The sequence below is a fragment of the Chiloscyllium plagiosum genome, unplaced genomic scaffold (assembly GCF_037043375.1).
Source record: "Chiloscyllium plagiosum isolate Xiang-an unplaced genomic scaffold, Cpla_swu_hap1 HiC_scaffold_12, whole genome shotgun sequence".
Taxonomy (NCBI): Eukaryota; Metazoa; Chordata; class Chondrichthyes; order Orectolobiformes; family Hemiscylliidae; genus Chiloscyllium; species Chiloscyllium plagiosum.
This window is the reverse complement of record NW_028270150.1, coordinates 42,383,867-42,403,064: the sequence shown is the minus strand read 5'-3', so window position 1 is coordinate 42,403,064 and position 19,198 is coordinate 42,383,867. Positions and strand designations below refer to the sequence as shown.

The window sequence follows — 19,198 nt, the reverse complement described above, 5'->3', positions numbered from 1 at the left end:
CTCACAATCTACAAAAGATGGTCGGAGGTTCAATACTCGGCATTGCCACAGGGTGGGGCTAGAGTGCGAGACAGCGGTAGTTCCCCGCGCCGCCGCTTAGTGGCGGTACAGTCACATGGAGGCATCGCCTTGTCGGACCACTGGATGGCGCTGCGGCGGAACGGCCCCGCTTTCTCCTGCGGGTCGTGCTTAGCCCCTGGCGCCGGGGGAGATGGGGGCGGCGGGGGTCTCCTGTCGGCGGCTTTCGGCGCCGGGGTGGGGGTGCCGGGCTCGAGGTGGGCGGAGAAGTCGGTTATTCTCATTCGGAGCTCGGTGCAGGAGCTGGAGGAGAAAGCGGAGGTGAAGTCGGAGCGGCGGAGATGGAGAAAGCGGCTGCCAGGGAGTAAGATGGCAGCTGGCTCGTTGGTCTAGGGGTATGATTCTCGCTTCGGGTGCGAGAGGTCCCGGGTTCAAATCCCGGACGAGCCCTGTTTTTATTTAAACGTTGTTTTTTTCCGCCCCCAAATTATTTATTTCTATTCATGACGTGCTCACCTCGGATTTTTTTTTCAAACATTCGTCAGAAAACTGCCAGGGAGAGTAAAAAAGTGGCCGGGGCTTGAATTTAGTTTAAAAACATTGGGCTCGTCCGGGATTTGAACCCGGGACCTCTCGCACCCTAAGCGAGAATCATACCCCTAGACCAACGAGCCAGACATGGAGAGCAGCTCCAGGCTACCCTGTCTGCAGCAAACACACTGCAACAATGTACTTCTTTCTCATTTCCTTTTGTTTAAACTATCATTGCACTGTTCAGTCTTTTTTCCAGACTCAACACGCAATCATTTTTATTAATCCATTCGATGGCAGATTACTTCACTCTGATGTGGCAAATAATAACTTTCACATTCTGCACTCAGGCAATATACAAGAAATATTTTCTTGTTGGCCAGCTGGCTGCTTATCTGAAAAGTGTGGAAACCCATCTCGAGGTTTAAAAAGTCTCCATGCCACTGAGAAATCTCCAATCTGGCGCAGTTTTTGTTTATTTATTAGGGTGTGCACTCATCTGCTCCCATACTCACCCCATGCATCTAGTTTAGGGTTTAGCTGCAAGTTGGCAGAACAAAATTATACTTAGCCCCAAATAAGTGTATTACTAGAATTTTACTGACTAAACTATGATACTTACAACAGAGTAAGTTGTTATGACAATCCCTCTGTTCATTAGGGATTGGTCTAATCTGCTTCTTAGTGTCAGGTCTCGTCCTCCAGGGTCCATTAATTAAACATTAACAGGTCTCTTTCCAGGAATGGACGATGAGCCCAGGAGGCATGGGGTTCATGGCACAGGATTCATTTAATTAGTTAAGTTGTGTTGAAGTCTGGTAAGTTGGCCTTCACAGTGAAACGATTCAAGTACAGGAACGGGGATGTATTGCTACAATTGTATACAGGGCCTTGGTGAGACCACACCTGGGATATTGTGTGCAGTTTTGGTCTCCTTATCTGAGGATGGATGTTCTGGCAATGAAAGGAGTGCAATACAAGTTTACCAGACTGATTCCTGGGATGGCAGGACTGATCTATGAAGTGAGACTGGATCGGTTAGGACTATATTCACTGGAGTTTGGAAGAATGAGGGTGGATCTCATGGGAACCTGTAAAACTGTTGCAGGACAAGACAACTGCAGAAAGGATGTTCTTGATGATTGGGGAGGCCAGAATCAAGGGGGCTGCAGTCTAAGTATATGGAGTAGGCTATTTAGAACTGTGATGAGGTGAAATTCATCAGCCAGAGAATAGTGAACTTGTTAAATTGATGCCACAGAAAGTGGTTGAGGGCAAGACATCAAATTATTTCCAGAAGGAATTAGATATACTTATTAGATCTGAAGGGATCAAAGGGTATGGGCAGAAAGCCAGAACAGGGTACAGAATTGGATGATGAGCCATGATCATATTTAATGGCAGAGCAGACTTGAAGGGTTGAATAGCCTGGCACAAGAACAAGCTCAGCAGGTCAAGCAGCATCCGAGGAGCAGGAGAATGATGAAGGATCCTGCCCAAAGCATCGACGCTCCTGCTCCTTTGATGCTGCTTGACCTGCTGAGCTTTTTCCAGTGCCACACTTTATCGACTCTGCCTCTCCAGCATCTACAGTCCTCACTATCTCCTTGAAGCTGCTATTTTCTGTTGTCTTAGATTTCCAAGTCTCTGCTGGTTATTTTTACCCAAACTTCCCACGTTATGGATACTACAGTATTTGCTGCATGTTGCCAAAGTACCTGTTTTCTCACTGTACTTGATTGGAGAGAACATCTGTCAGGGTTATAGGAGATTTCAAGAGGTAACAGATGGGGCCGTAACAAGTGAATATATGAGCACAATTCTTCTAGATGGTAGAGGCTTAGAGAAAGCACAATAGAGGAATGGTAGGATCATGTTATATTTTCCTACTTTCAATAAATACTCTACTATTGCTTGAGAATAAACCTATTTTTATTGGTTAATGCAGTGTAAAGGTACTCAACACCAAGATACCCAAGTAAATGGAGTAAAATTTGCAAACTGCAGGCAAGTGCCTCATTTTTGAACTTCCAAGAATAATTCCCATCAGAATAGGCAACCCTAGTTCTAAATATTCTTTTTAAATAAAAATGGGATGGTTTACATATTCACTGGCTGGTTAATGTATTTAAAAAAAGGTCTTACATAACTTCCAAGATTTTACACTTAATAGCAACAACCTGAGTGGGGGGTATGTGCCTTTTCTGAGAAGCAATGCAGAAGTTAGATGCACTATTTTCTACAGGCGGAAACGGCTCAGTGATTTTGGATCTACTGGCTGCTATTTTTGGAGAGTAGCCAACAAGCTTAGCAGCCTGTTGTCTTTAACACACTAATGACTGAATTTCTTACCCACCTCCAGGCAGTGGTGGGGATGGGGTATCTTTGTTAGGGAATTAGCACCCACTTTATAAAAATGTATTTGAAACTGGAAACACTAGTGAATTCTGAGTTACCTCAGCTGGAACACACTTTAGAAATGCTCCTCTTAACAGGTATCCAGGCAAGAGGGAGAGGAGCAAGATCAGATGGATCAGTTTTTACTTTAAAGGCTAGAATGAAATCTACCTAGAATTCATCATCTTGTTTGTATTCTACACTACGGAGTCCAAAGGACACAGACTCAATGATTATAGCACATAACTGATTAGCTATTTATGAAGTCTGGCTGGATCACATGAAAGCACTAACTGGCCCTTCGGTACTCTGCCAAAACAAAGTTAAAAATCACACAACACCAGGTTATAGTCCTACAGGTTAAATTGGAAGCACACTAGCTTTCGGAGCGCCGCTCCTTCATCAGGTGGTTGTGGAATAGTACATGAATTCATGTAAACCTCTGTTATCTCACTTTTTAGATTAGAATCAATCTAAACATCATGGCACAGACAGAGAACACAGGGGGCTAACACGTTCAACATATTGTCTCGCTAACACCAATTGTTACAGTTAACTCAGAATGCAACTTTTTAAAAAATGTTTTGTGATTTACACATGAAAGAAGTGAAACTATCACTGTATTCTAACAGATGAAAGACTCAACAGACAATCAAGATATTTTTCAATGTATAATTTCAGATACATCACACTGTAAACGTTTGTTATAAATTCTGTGCCTTAGATTTGTGCCCTCTACATAATTGACTATACTCAATTATGGAAAAGGCTGAATGGATAGTCCCCAGTTACCTGGATGAGTGCAGCCCCAACAACACTCGAGAAGCTTGATGCCATCCAGAACAAGCGGCCCACTTCATTGATGCTGCATCTATAAGCAAACACTCGCTCCACCACCACCACTCTAGAGCAGGAGTGTGTACTGCCCATAAGATGCACTGCAGGAATTCACCAAAGATCTTCAAACAGTACCTTCCAAACCCATGACTACTTCCATCTAGAAGAACAAGGGTAGTAGATACATGGGAATACCACCACCTTCAAGTTCCCCTCCAAGCCACTCACCATCCTGACTTGGAAATATATCACCGTTCCTTCACTGTGGCTGGGTGTAAATCCTGGAGTATCACCTACAGCACAGGAACTGCAGCAGTTCAAGAAGGCAGCTCACCATCACCTTCTCAAGGGCAACTAAAGATGGGCGATAAACGCTGGCCAGCCAGCCATGCCCACATCCCACAAAATGTATAAATAAAAAAAACAATAAACCATGCCTACTTTTTGTTTCATATTCATTCATGGGATGTGGGTGACACTGACTAGGCTACTATTTATTGTCCATTCTTGGTTGCCTTTGAGAAGGAGGTGGTGAGTAGCTTTCTTGAATAGCGACAGTCCATTGGTAAAGGTACACCCTCAATGAGATTAAGTTTGGTGTTCCAGGATTTTGACCCAGTGACACAGAAGGAACGGTGATATGTTCCCAAATTAGGATGGTGATTGGTTGGGAGGGAAACTTGCAGATTGTGGTGCTCTCATGTATCTGTTGCCTTTGTCCTTCTGGACGATAGTGGTCTTGGGTTTTGAAGATGCTGTCTAAGGAGTATTGGTGAATTTCTGCTCTACGTCTTGTAGATGGCATACAGTGCTGCTACTGAGGGTTGGTTGCAGAGGTTGTGTTGAGAGCATGTTGAGAGGGAGGGGCAGAGGGTTAGCGACAGGGGGGAAGGGGCTCAGGCAGGAATGGCAGAGAGGGAGGGAGGAGCAGAGATGGGGAAGGGGCAGGGTGTGGGTAGAGGCATAGATGGAGGAGGGGCAGAGAGGGGGAGAGCTATGGAGGGGGCAGTCAGGCAATGGGGCCTTCGAGGTATGGATGGGAGGCGGCACAAGGGAGGCGGGGTGAGAGATGTAGGACCAAATGGAGGTTGGAGAGAGGTTGTGTATGGGGGGAAGAGGGGGTGCACGTGGGTAGAGAGTGGGTATGCATTGGTGGTGTGCGGGTTGGCAGGAGGGAGAGGGAGTGTGTCAGGATGTGCATGTCGGGGAAGACAGGCTGGATGTGGGGATTGCTTGGGGAGGAGTGGAGGGGTTTGCATGGTGGGGCAAGGGTATGTACATGGGGATAGTTGGAATATGCATTGGGGTGAGTGGAGAAGAGTGAGGGGTATGTGTGGGGAGTGCAATGGGTGTGTGTGTATGTGTGGGGGGGTGAGGGAGGCGTGCATTGGGGGGAGAAAGGGTGTGCATGGCAAGAGGGTGTGTGTATGGGGAGAATGAGGAGAGTGAGGGGTGTGTGTGAGGGGGTTAGGTGTGTGTGGGGGAGTGAGAGGGGCTGTGCATGGGGGTAGAGAGGGAGAATGAGGGAGGTGTGCACAGTGGGGGAGTGGAGGGAGAGTAAGTGTGCATGGTAGGCAAATGAGTTTGCACGAGGGGCAGAGGGGTGTTGCATTGCAAGGAATGGGGGGAGAGTGTGAGTGTGTGGGGAGTGCGTGGGGAGAGTGTGAGTGTATGAGAGTTTACGGGAGTGAGGAGTTGTCGTATGGGGAAAGGGGAGTGCATTGGGGAGAGTGCTAAGGTGGGGAGAGGTGTGTGAGGGAAAGTGTTTTGGGGGTCTTGTGAGAAGATTGTATAGTGGAGGTATATGTGTGGGGGGGAGTGTGTGAGGGGGAGATGTGGGGTAGGGGAGTGTATTGGGGAGGTGTGTTTAGGGGCAGGAAGTGTATTAGGAATAAGTGTTATGGGGATGGGAGCGTGTATTAGGAATGAGTGGGGGAAGAGGGTGTGTGAGGAGTGGGGGAAGAGGGTGTGTGAGGAGTGGGGATGTGTATTAGGAATGAGTGGGGAGCGGTGTGGGTTAGGAATGAATGGGGAGTGGGGGTGTGTGTGGGGGCACACAGATGTATATTAGGAATGATTGGGAGGGTGGGGGTCTATTAGGAATGATTGGGAGGGTGGGGGTCTATTAGGAATGATTGGGAGGGTGGGGGGTCTATTAGGAATGTGAGTGTGGGGGTGTATTAGGAATGAATGGGGGAAGAGGGTATGTATTAGGAATGAGTGGGGGAAGAGGGTGTGTATTAGGAATGAGTAGGGGTGTGGGGAGTGTATTAGGAATGAGTAGAGGTGTGGGGAGTGTATTAGGAATGAGGGGGGTTGGGGGTGTGTTCCAAATGGGGGGGGGGGGGTGAGGATATGTATTAGGAATGAGTTGGGGGTGGGGGGTATACTAGGAATGTGTGCGGGGATGGTGGGGGAGTGTATTAGGAATGAATGGGGTGGGTGGGGGTGTGCATTAGAAATGAGTTGGGGGTGGGGGATATACTAGGAATGTGTGGGGGGGTGTATTAGGAATGGATGGGGATGTGCATTAGGAATGAGTTGGGGGTGGGGGAGTGTATTAAGAATGAGTGTTTGGGGGGTGGGAGAGTTTATGGAAGAGGGGCTGTGTGTAGTGGGAGGAAGAATGCGTCGAGGAAGTGTGTGTTGCGGAAGGGGAATGTGTTAAGAATGAGTGTGTGTAAGGGGAGGGGGGATTGTGTAGGGGGAAGGGGTGTGTGTGTGTGTAAAGGAGGAGGAGGAGGAGGAAGACGGTGTGCCGGGGGTGGGGGAGGGGTGTAGAGACTCAGGAGCTGTGAGTAACAGAAGCCTAGTTTTCTGTGGCTTCTTTCTGCAATCGTTTTACTCACAGGAGAATGAGAGTGTGGAATCGTTTAAAATATGCATGGCGGGCTACTGGGATAGAATCTTCTTGCTGGCATTTGGTAAGGGATCGTGTTTGATGAATGGTAAAGTTCTTGGTCTTATATTCGATTGCGGTAATTTGACCTTTCTTCCCCTGTTAGTTACTGCCTTTGCTGTGAGGCTATTGTATGTCGTGTAGTGAGATTGAAAATCAGTTGAGCCTGGTGTAGATTCACGGTTTTACCCTCTAAGTGTCTGCTGGTTATTTACCGTGAAGTCTAAAAGATCACTTTTTCGTTTTGGGTCAGGTTTTTCTCCATAGATTTTTGCATTGTATGGCTGCAGCTGCCAGTTTGCGCTGGCGATTACAAAGGCAATCTCGACCCAATAATTGTTTTGATACCACACCCAATGCTGCGATCGTTCTAAGTGGCATAATTAAAGCTAATTAGAAGTTTTTTTCATATAACTGTGTCCTGCATAGAATGCTAGAAACAACACATTGACAACCACATAGGTTTACATGTTGACTTTGTATTTTACAGTTTGCACTTACAATAATTCAGAGTACACTTTAGAATGTGATGAAATTCTCAGGCTGATCAATTAGCTATAGTGTTGCAGCAGCACCTCAATTCCTATACCATCTTAAACGTAAGTTTCTTTAAAGCTGTATGTAATTGTACAATGATGGTGCAACATTAAGCAATTTGACTTATTGTGTCTATGCTGGCAAGAAAGAGCTATCCATATGCCACATTCTAACTCTTTGTTTTGCTTGTTGTACTTTAAGACAATAAGATGTAAGAATAGAAGTAGGCCATTCAGCCCGTTGAGACTGCTCCATCATTCAATGAGATTATGGCTGATCTTTTAATCTTCAACTTCACTTTCCTGCCTTTTCCCTATAACCTTTGATTCCCTTACATTGAATTAACCTTAACCTTGATTAAAAATCTGTGTCTTAACCTCGACAGGCCTGTGCAGTATTCCACAGATTCATTACCCTCAGAAGAAATTCCTCATCACTGTCATAAATGTGCAATCTATATTCTGTGATTATACCCACTGGTAAATAGTCTCTTCCAGATGTAGAAACAACCTATCCATATCTACCCTGTAAGTGCCCTAAGAATCTTGTATGTTTCAACTAGGTTTCCTATCATTCTTCTAATATCTAATGAGTACAGGCCCAACCTATTCTTTGTTCCTCAGAAGACAGTCCCACCATATCTGATATCTATGTAGTGAACATTTTCTGTTCTATCTGCAATGCCAGTATATTTTCCTTTAGATCAAGGGCAAACTGTTCACAATATTTACCTGTGGTGTGACGCACTACAAACATCAAGGTGTACAAGGACTTGTGCAGGAAACTGTTGAAGTAGAAGATCACTCTCACTGAATGGCAGTACAGGAATTCCTACTCCTATTTCTTTATTATGATTAATTACTTTTACCAATTACTCTAAGTCTGTGTTCTTCTCTACTGAGGAAAATTAGTCCTTTCAAATTTTATAAACATCATTAAATCTTCTCTTTTCTCTTACCAAAACAAATCACCCATCTAAACCTTCCCTCTTAGATAAAATGTCCAATTCTTAACAACATTTTGTAAATCTCCTCTGTAACCTAGCTAGTGTGGATATATCCTCCTTGGAATTTGGTAACCAAAAGTGCACATATTGTAAAGCATTAATTAGGCCATAGCCAGAGTTCAGTTCTCGAATTACATCTCTGCTTGTACTTTAACCTCTCAGATGACAATAGAATGTTGTATACGCTTTAATCGTTTTATCTATGTATCCTGCTGTTTTCAAGGATATGTGGATGTGCATTCCTAGGTCCCGCTGTTCTTCTGGACTTCTCCAGAATCCTGCTATTTCCCTGCTATGTTTGCCATCCCAAATGCATTGCGCCTCAGTTCTCAAGATATAAATCCATTGTTCTGTAAACATAACCAGTTCATTCATACCTTCCTGTAGTCCATAGCTTTCATTTGCATTATCAACCACAAAGCTAATTTTCATGTAAAATGCAAACTTTTCAAACACATGTTCAAAGTCTAAATATTTATCACAAAAAGAAAGTGACTATGTATTGAGACCTGCACACCATCGCTGGAAATGGCCTTCCAGGTGGAGATCTTGTCTACTCGCTGGCTGATTCACTTGCTGCAATCTATTGGTAATGGGTTGAAGGGTTACGGAGAGAAGGTAGGAAAATTGGGGTAAGGACCATATCAGCCATGATTGAATGGGCTGAATGGCCTAATTCTGCTCCTACACCTTATTTGCTTGACTGGCACTGGAGGTAATATGGAGTATGTTGGAATGTTGCTTGCAATTCTGATCTCCTTCCTATGAGACTTGAAAGGGTTCAGAAAAGATTTACAAGGATGTTGCCAGGATTGGAGGATTCGGGCTATAGGGAGAGGTTGAATATGCTAGGGCTGTTTTCCCTGGAGTGTTGGAGGCTGAGGGGTGACATTATAGAAGTTTATAAAATCATCAGGGGCATGGATAAGGTAAATAGACAAAGCTTTTTCATTGGGGTGGAGGAGTCCAGAACTAGAGGGCATAGGTTTAGGGTGAGAGGGGAAAGATATAAAAGAGACTTAAGGGGCAACCTTTTCATGCTGAGGGTGGCATGTGTATGGAATGAGCTGCCAGAGGAAATGGTGGAGGCTAGTACAATTGCAGCATTTAAAAGGATTCAGGATAGGTATATGATTAGGAAGATTTTGGAGGGATATGGGCCAGGTGCTGGCAGGTGGGACTAGATTGAGTTGGGATATCTGGTTGGCATGGATGAGTTGGACCGAAGGGTCTGTTACTGTGCTGTACATCTCTATGACTATATCCAGTCAGTTTTTCTGGATATTCGGACCCTATGCATGGGTGAGCATTTCGATCACCATTGTCTGGGCTAAGTCCACTGAATCCTCAATGTGCTCACATAAGAGTACCTAGTATCTTTCCTGTCCTATGTAATTAATTATAGTTAATTTATTAAAGTCTTCCCATAAATTTATCTGTGAAACTTTATAAAACTGCTGGGTTGAACAGGCTGACCAAGGAGTTCCAGGATATCTTGGCAAAAAACTATGCAGAAGACCTGAGTAAAATCTAGTGTCGAGGGAGATACTCTTTCCTTGGAGCAGGGCTACTGTTGTTCCTCTGCCAAAAGGAAGGATGTCTGCCCTCCTGAATAATTGGGGTGACACAGATCGCTTCTCAAATGCGATTACAGGTTCGCTGGCCTGGATTTTGCTGTCAACAGCAAGGCAACATCCCTTGCTCCTGGCCTCAAAGAAAGCTTCTCCAAACAGTCTCCTAATCAGAATTCTGATTTCTGATCTTTCTGATGAAAGATCATCTTGACCCTGAAATGTTAATTCTGCTTATTTCGACAGGTGCTACCTGTCTGCTGAATATATCCAAGGTGTTTTGTTTTTACTGTAACTTTTTTTAGTGATTGAACTATTTCTACTCAGAGATCCCTTTGTTTCTCTATCCCACTAACACTCTAACCTTCTAAGTTACAAGTGCCCTGCCTATTCTTCCTATGAAAATGTACTGTCTCATATTTTTCTGTTGAATTTCATTTGCTCATTCAACAAAGTTTACTGAGATGTTCTTGTTGCATTTCTCCTCTACATTGATCATCAACTCACCCTTGCCCACCAGCCTGGTTGTCGTTTACAAATTTAGAAAGTACCTTTTATTACAGTGTCCATGCCATTAGTTTCGATTTGTGGAAAGCAGTGGCACCAGCACTGATCCTTGTGGAGCACCACTTGCATCTGCCACTCTGAATAAGTGCCCTTTACTACAACTCTGTGCTTTGTTGAAGTCAGTTAGCAATTCGTTCTGCCACTGGTCACCAACTCCTTATTCTATAACCTATTAGTCTATAATGGCACCTTTATCCAAGTTCTTGTTAAACACCAGATACATTAAATCTACTACAATGCCAGTGCCTGCTCTGTTGCTTTTAAAAAAAAAATCAGTGAGATTGATCAAATAAGATTTTACATTCAATGGTGACTATGAAGTTAGTGCACTATTTTGGGGAAAAAAAACCCAGCTAGTCTTCATTCAACAGTAACTTAGACTAGAAGATGAACAAAGTATGAGTGGAAGCTCCCACCAAATCGTGGTTGCAAGAATGTTAGCAGCTTGCAGGAAGCTCAACAACATTCTTGAGGAGAGCAGACTCACTGATTGTATTGGATTTTTCAATTACATTGTACATGCCTGAGCATTTAGTTGTTGTAAGTTTCAGTATTACCAGACCATTTGGACTGTTGTATGTAAAATTCCTGTCATTACCGTTTTCAGTTTGTGTTTTCTTTTAAGCCTCAGAAAAGAAGCAATAGGGTATTCATGTGCATTGAACAATGTCAATGTTTTCAGTTTAAGAGAACTGGAGAAACATGCAAAAGTTATAATGATTTGATTATAATTAGATTCAAAATATCTGAATAGGATTATATAACAAATATAACAAAAAATTCAGAGACATTTACCCTTGAATGAGCAATTGTCCATTTTTCTTTCAGTAATCCATCCTATGTCTGGCTTTGAAATTTATGCAAAATCAGAAATGATCGTGGAAAATGGGACAGATGTCAGATTGTCATGTACATTTAAATCAAACCAGGTTGACCAAAGGACTTTGTCGGTTTATTGGAGTTTCAAACCAGGAACTGGTGGGAAAGATCAGCTTGTGAGTAATAGACCTGGTATTTCAATGAGTCGGAACTGTATTATAATGTCAACATCCTCTTTTAACTTACCCAATTCTTTAATTTGTGTTTTCTTTTAAATCACCATGGAATTATCAGTTCTGAGATAGTTCAAAGGAGCATGTAGGAGTTGAAGAGATATCTTCTTAAGAACATAAGTAACTTGGAGCAGGAATGGACCGTGTAGCCCATTTGATACAACCATGGCTGATCTTCACTTTTCTTCACCTTCTCATTTCCTGAAGGATCAAACATTTGTCTATCACAGCCTTAATTGTTTTCGGTGATGGTGCAGCCATATATCTCTAGAGTAGAGAAATCCAAAGGTTGACATTCTTTTGGATGAACAAGTTTCTCAGCTCAGTCCTAAGTGATTAATCCTTTATCCTGAGATGGTGCTGCTGTGTTCTAGATTTCGTAGCAAGGGGAAACAACTTGTTTCTACCCTCTGAAGCCTCTTTGTGTTTTGTGTGTTTCGATAAGTTGTTCTGCTAAACTCCAGGGAATATAGCTCCAATTTCCTCAGCCGAGAACATCACTTTCATCCCAGATAACAATCAAGTGAGCCTTTACCGTACAATTTCCATTTAAACTACACTCTTCATTAAGTAGACCAAAAGTACTCAATATTTTAGGTGTAGTCGGCAGCACGGTGGCTCAGTGGTTAGCACTGCAGCCTCACAGTACCAGGGATCCGGGTTTGATTCCAGCCTCAGGGGGACTATCTGTATGAAGTTTGCACATTCTCCCTGTGTCTGCGTGGGTTTCCTCCGGGTGCTCCGGTTTCCTTCCACAATCCAAAGGTGTGCATGTCAAGTGAATTGGCCATGCTAAATTGCCCATAGTGTTGGGTGCATTGGCCAGGGGTAAAGATCGGGTAGGGGAATGGGCCTGGGTGGGTTACTGTTGGGAGGGTCGGTGTGGACTTGTTGGGCTGAAGGGCCTGTTTCCATACTGTAGAGATTCTCGTCCCAACAAAACCCTGCATGATTACAGCAGGACTTCCTATATGCTTGCTGTACCTGTGTCCTAATTTTGTGTCCAAACTTTAAGTACACCATAAGACATAGAAGCAGAAGTAAGGCCATTCAGCCCACCGGGCCTGCTCCGACATTCAGTCATGGCTGATAAGTTTCTCAGACCCATTCTCCAGCTTTCTCTCTGTAACCCTTGATGGCCTTGATACTCAAGAACCTATCTATCTGTTTTAAGTACACTCAATGACCTGGCCTCCACAGCCTTCTGTGGCAATGAATTCTATAGATTCACCACTCTCTGGATGAAGAAGTTTCTCCTTATCTCTGTTCTAAAAGGTAGGGTGTGCGCTCAGGTCCTAGTCTGTCCGACCAATGGAAACATCTTCCCAACATCCACTCTGTCCAGCCAATTCACTATTTTGTAAGTTTCAATTAGATTCCCCCCACCCCCCTTTATCCTTCTAAATTCCATTGAATATAAACATAGAATCCTTAATTGTTCTCCATATGTTAGCTTTTCATTCCTGGGACCATTCTTGTGAACGCAGTAGGAAATTTTTTCCGTTAGGCGAGGAGACTAGGACCCGTGGACACAGCCTTAGAATTAGAGGGGGTAAATTCAGAACAGAAATGTGGAGACATTTCTTCAGCCAGAGAGTGGTGGGCCTGTGGAATTCATTGCCGCGGAGTGCAGTGGAGGTCGGGACGCTAAATGTCTTCAAGGCAGAGATTGATAAATTCTTGATGTCACAAGGAATTAAGGGGTACGGGGAGAATGCGGGTAAGTGGAGTTGAAATGCCCATCAGCTGTGATTGAATGGTGGAGTGGACTCGATGGGCCGAATGGCCTTACTTCCACTCCTATGTCTTATGGTCTTATGCTGCAGGGCTGGTACATTCTTCCTGAAATATAGTGCCCGAAACTCAATCTCTAAATGTGGTCTGACCAGAGCCTTATAGAGCCTCAGAAGTAGATACATTCCTACTTTTCTATTTAAGTCCTCTGAAAGTAAATGCCCTCATTGCAATTGACTTTGTAACTACTGACTCAACCTGCAAGTTTACCTTGAGAGAATCCTGGACTAGAAATCCCAAGTCTCTTTGCACTTCAGACTTCTGAATTTTCTCCCCATTTCAAAAAGAGTCCATGCCTTTATGCCAGAGCTTTCCTGAATACCATACTTAGTTTGATTTAGTTTGACTTCAGTTCAGAAGATTAAAGTTTTCAGTTTGAGAGAACAGTCATCCCAGTAGAAAGATATAAGTTTGTGTGTCCCCAAGCTGAGAGAGTTTTGCAAAGAAATTTCATTTTGCTAACATTTTGAAGAGAGCTTTTCAAACGTTCCCTCTATCATAAAGTGAAAAGTGAGGAAATTTGTTGATGATTATACAATATTCAACAACATTTGTGACTTGTCAGATACTGAATTAGTCCATATCTAAAATCAGCAAGACCTGGACAATTTTCAGGCTTGGCCTGACAAATAGCTATGACATTCAGGCCACTCAAGTGCCAAGCAATGCTCATTTGAACTTAAGAATACAAAAATTAGGAGAGGAGTACAAAATTCAGCACCTTGAACCTACTCCACTATTCAATACAGTCTTGACTGATCTCACCTCAGCCTCAATTTGACTTTACTGCCCGCTCTCCATAACCTTTCAACCTCTTGCTAATTTAAAATCTGCCCATCTCCTCAAATTGAGTCAATATTCCAGCATCCACTACACTCTGGGGTAGTGAATTGCACAGATTCATGACCCTCCTGAGAGAAGTAATTTCTCTAATCTGTTTTAATCTGTTACCCATTGTGCTAAAACTACAACCTTTTGTTGTACATTGCTCCACAAGAGGAAACATCCTTTTTACGTCCACTTTGGCAGTCCACTTTAGCATTTTGTATACCTCCATTAGATTGTCTCTCATTCTTCTAAACTCTAGAGAGCATAGGCTTAAACTATTCAATATCTCTTTGTAAGACAAACCCCTGTTTTCAGAAATCAATCTAGTGAACCACCTCTCAACTGCCTACAGTGCAACTCCTCAAGTAAGTAAGAGTCTAACCGTCATCTCTTGACATTCAGTGGAATTACCAAGACTGAAGTCTCCATTGTCAACATCCTGGTGGATACCATTCAGCAGAATCTGAACTGGACTAGCCATCTAAATGCAATGGCTACAAGATATGGACAAGGAAATTACAAGCAGTCAGTCTAACCTTGATGGTAGGGAAGCTGTTAAAAGGAATTCTAAGGTACAGAGTATATTTGCGCTTGACGAGATTAATCAGGGAAAGTAAGCATGGATTTGTTAAGGGATGGTCATGATTAGCAAATTTGATCAGTTGTTTTCAGGAGATAACGAGGAGTGTTGATGAGAGTAATGCATTCAGTGTGGTTTACATGGATTTCAGCAAGGCCTTCGTTAAAAACCGTCGTGACAGATTGGTCAGAGTCAATGGAATCCAAGAGAAGGTGGCATATTGGAACCAAAATTGGCTGAATAGCAGAAAGCAAAAGATGATGGCAGAGGAATATTTCTTGTGACTGGAAATCTGTAGGCCTCAGTTTTGGGGTCCCTGGTATTTGTAGTAGGCATTAAGGACGATGATTTAAATATAGGGAGTATGATGGTGAAGTTAATGGATGATGCAAAACTTGGTACAATGGTAAATAGTGAGGAGGATAACAATAAACTGCAGGAGGATATTGGTTGACTAGGAAGAGTAGTAGCAAATGGAATTCAATCCGTTAAAGTGTGAAGTAATGCACTTGAGAAAGGTGAACAAGGCAAGGCATTGCATGACAAATGGTAGACCCTGGAAAGTACTGACAATTAGAGGGATCTTGGTGTATGTATCCACAGTTTCCTGAAGGTAGTAGGTTAAGAAGGTGTCAGGATAGTTGTCTTTATTAGCTAAATGACAGAATACAAAAGCAAGGAACTAAAGAAAACACCGATTGGGCCACAACTGGGGTAGTGCATGCAGTTCTGGCAGTCTTATTAATGGGAAGGATGTCATTTTATTAGAGAGGGTACAGAGAAGATTTATTAGGGTGCTGCCTGGGCTGGGGAATCTCCAGTTTGAGGAAAGATTGAATAAAATCATAGACTTATAGAGATGTACAGCGTGGAAACAGACATTTGGTCCAATTCGTCTATGCCGACCAGATATCCCAACCCAATTTAGTCCCACCTGCCAGCACCTGGCCCATATCCCACCAAACCCTTCCTATAGGCTGGGATTGTTTTCCTCGGAGCTGTGAAAGTTGAGATGGGATCTGACAGGGGTATATATGATTAAGGGATATAGGTGTGACGGATTGAAAGGCATTCTTTCATTAGTAGATGGTTCAATAACTTGGCTGTATAGATTTAGGGTAAGAAGTAGAAGGCTAAGACAATATTTCTTTTTCCACTGAGGGTTCAGTGAATCTGGAATTTCCTGCCTAAAAGGGTAGTAAAGCCAGGAACTGTTGTAATATTTAAGAGTTATTTAGATATTCAGTTGCATTATCATAGGGTACAGAGCTATAGCCAGCAACGGGAAAATGGGATTAGTGTAGTCAGATCTGTGTTGACCAGGTTGTATTAGTGTAGTACATTAATCATGGCTCGCTTTAATCTTAATTAAAGTAAAATTGGCAAAGGTAGGCACAAGGAAGAGCTTATCATATGTATTCAGGACAATTTCTTGTATTAAAGAGTCATCTAGACTCGAAACATTCGCTTGCTTTCTTTCAATGGATGCTGCCTGACCCGTTGTGATATTCAGTGGTTTTTGCTTCCTGTATCAGTGTGTTATAGATCCAACCAGGTTCAATTTTGTTTTGGAATTGGTAATGTGTAATGAGGAAATTTTAATAAATGACCTCGGTGTAAAAGTTACCCTTATAGGGAACAGTGACCATAACCAGATAGAACTTAGCATTCAGTGTGAGAGTAAAAAACTTGGGTCAGAAATAAGTATGCTAAACCTAAATAAGGGTAATTGCATAGGGATGAGGGCAGCATTGGCTGGAGTGGACTGGGAAAGGAGTTTATCAGAAAAGACAGATGTGGAACAATGACAAATGTAAATGGTCCATGACTCACAGCAAACAAACATCCTCAAACGGGATATAAAATTGCCATCGTCCCAGAGGACCACAGAATTGCTCTCACATTAAAATCATTACCAGTCATCTCTCTCTAATCTGAGGGTCACCATATTTCAGGCAAGGGGCAAGGCTGAGAAGGCAGGACTTGTATGGTGGCCTCAACAGTACAGGAATTGAACCCACATTGTCAGCATTGCTCTGCATCACACACTAACCATCTAGCCAACTGAGCTAACATCCAAATAGATAAACTGACCATGGTTAACTAAAAGGCAACAAAATGACCCACGAAAGGGAGAAAATAAACTGATAGCAAACTAGCAAGCAATATATAAATGGACAGTCAGCTTCTTGAAACATAAAACTAAAGGGAGAGTGGCCAAAGTGAACATGGTTGGAGAATTAATAGGAAACCAAGAAATGGCAGAGGATTTGAGTAAGTACTTTTCACCATTGTTATGGTACAGCACATTAATTGCATCCCAAAACTACTAAATAATCAAGAAGCAAAACAGGGAGAGGAAACAAATGCAGTAACTATCACTAGAGAAAAGGGCTAAAGGTCAGTAGGTTACTTGGACCTGATGGGTTGCATCTTGGGATCTTGAAGGAATTAGCTACAGAGATAGTGGATGCATTCGGAATCATCCAACATTCCTTTGATTCCGGAAAGGACCCAGAGGACTAGAAAACTGCCATTGTAATACAATTAAAAATCACACAACACCAGGTTATAGTCCAAAAGGTTTAATTGGAACCACCTTCATCAGGTAGCTAGTGAGGCAGGATCACATGACACAGAACGTATAGTAAAAGATCAAAGTGTTTTACAACTGATGTGATGTTTTGAACAAACCTAAATTGCTGTTAAGTCTTAATCACTTAGAATGTGTTGCAGGTTTGATTAATATGTAAATCCCAGACGTCTTCCAAGTCACATTCCTGAGATAACTTAAGGTTTTATTAAAAGAAAAATGATATCTCAGCTCAGACAATCCATTAAAGATGTGGGGTTAGATGAAGGAGCAGTGCTCTGAAAGCTTGTACTTCCAAATAGATCTGTTAGACTATCACCTGGTGTTGTGTGATTTTTAACTATGTCGTCCAGTCCAAACTGGCATCTCCACATCATTGTAACACTGACAATTCAAAAAGGGAGGCAGTGGTATTCAGGACAAAGTCAAATGTAGTGAAAGCTTCTTGAAAGATGGAACACCCAAGAGGCTGAATGACCAATTTATTCAACCTGACTTGTCTCCATTTTTGATGCTCCAGTGCCAAGTAAAATAATTATTTGCTTTCACACTTCTCTCTGCTCCCTTTTAATTGCAAGGGACAGAGACTTAAAAGGAAAGGATATGTCCAACAACTGTTTTTGCCATGTATCACCAGAAGTGCTTAGATCATAGAAAGCACTATCTGATCCTCCTTTCGTTTGTTAGCTGCTATTACTATCATTATTACTATGTCACTGGGCTAAATTTCCTCTAAGGTCCCAGATTTCCTAACCCTGAATGTCATATAGGTGTTGTTTTTCTCCCATCATCCCTCAGCCCCTCTCTAAACTCATCTTTTCCATGAAAGTCACCTCATCCAGCCTCAACTATATTTCCAAAAAACTGCTGCCACCCAACATGACCACTTAAGACTCCAGATTAACTGATTGTCCTAGACCAATTATCACCCTGCCCTAGCCATGCTGAAAAGCCAACACTTGCCTTAAAGTCCTTATGAATTATTGCCCCATCTCCAACCACTTTAACCTCTCTAAAGTACTTCCAAACCTGTGATTTGTTTTCAGAATTCCATGTTTGAATCATTTTCAGTTAGGTTTCTGAAATGGCCTTAGCAAATTCACAAATGATATATGCTGCCTTTGACATGTTTGAACACACTGCCCTCCATTATGCTCCCATAGTTTTGATTTTTTGTAACCAGTAGGAGCAATCTCTCAAGCCCATTCAGAGTCTTGTACATTTGAATGAGATCATCTCTTATCCTTCTAAACTGCAGAGAATGTAGAACCAATTTACTCTGCCTAGAACAACCCACCTATGCCAGGGACCTATTTACTGAAGCTTCCCTATATCACCTCCAGTGCAAGTATAACCTTAGCAAGTTCCATTCACTGTAACTTTTGTCCCTCTCTACCTCTAAGTTCCACCAGCTCCCCAGCCCTCCAAAATATCTAAACTCCTTTAATTCTAGTTTGTTGATTCTTGATTTGAATCACTCCATTGTTGGTGGCATTGCCTTGAATCACTTCAGCCTTGAAATGAGGAATTCTCTCCTTACAACTTTCCTATGATGCTCCTAAACATGCATCTTTTCTAATTAAATGTTTCATCATTTGACCCAATATCTCCTTATCTGGCTCTGTGTCATTTGTTTTATAATGCTTCTGTGAGAATGCTTTGTGTTTTTATGACATTAGAAGCACTGTAAAATATAAATTATCATTTTATGGGTCACGTTAGTCTGATTCTGTTTTTACATGCAGCTGCTTACATAATTACTGATTGAATGTCACTTGATTTTTCATCATGTGATGAGAGTTCTTGAGCCAAGGTCAGAGGCCATTCCACACAGCACACAGATCTTATACAAGTGCCTGTTGGCATCCATGTGACTGGCACTCTGAGGAACAGTACTTGTTCTGAGATTTGTAAACAAGGAGAGAACTGCTGTTCCATAAGTTCATGCAACCAATGAGAACTTCTACCTCCTTATAACTACTCCAGAA

General features: G+C 42.6%; 1 protein-coding gene and 2 non-coding genes across 10 annotated transcripts in view; 2 read left to right on the top strand and 1 right to left on the bottom strand.

Moving 5' to 3' along the window:
* The first annotated feature begins 190 nt into the window (after positions 1-190).
* The window catches only part of mpzl1l (myelin protein zero-like 1 like), a 55,845-nt gene continuing 36,837 nt past the window's right edge, over positions 191-19,198 (top strand). The window contains exons 1-2 of one of the 8 annotated variants that reach the window (XM_087992716.1): positions 191-339; positions 11,192-11,358. In XM_087992716.1, the coding sequence (XP_087848842.1) occupies positions 11,203-11,358 (156 nt within the window). In that variant the 5' untranslated portion in view covers positions 191-339; positions 11,192-11,202. Of the gene's footprint in view, positions 340-771; positions 1,368-6,583; positions 6,708-9,902; positions 10,088-11,191; positions 11,359-19,198 lie in introns of those variants that run through there. The other 7 variants (XM_043701038.2, XM_043701036.2, XM_087992715.1 and 4 more) reach the window with 7 other exon arrangements.
* Positions 397-468, top strand: trnap-cgg (transfer RNA proline (anticodon CGG)). The gene has a single exon. It is a non-coding gene; the product is annotated as a tRNA-Pro (tRNA).
* Positions 621-692, bottom strand: trnap-agg (transfer RNA proline (anticodon AGG)). The gene has a single exon. It is a non-coding gene; the product is annotated as a tRNA-Pro (tRNA).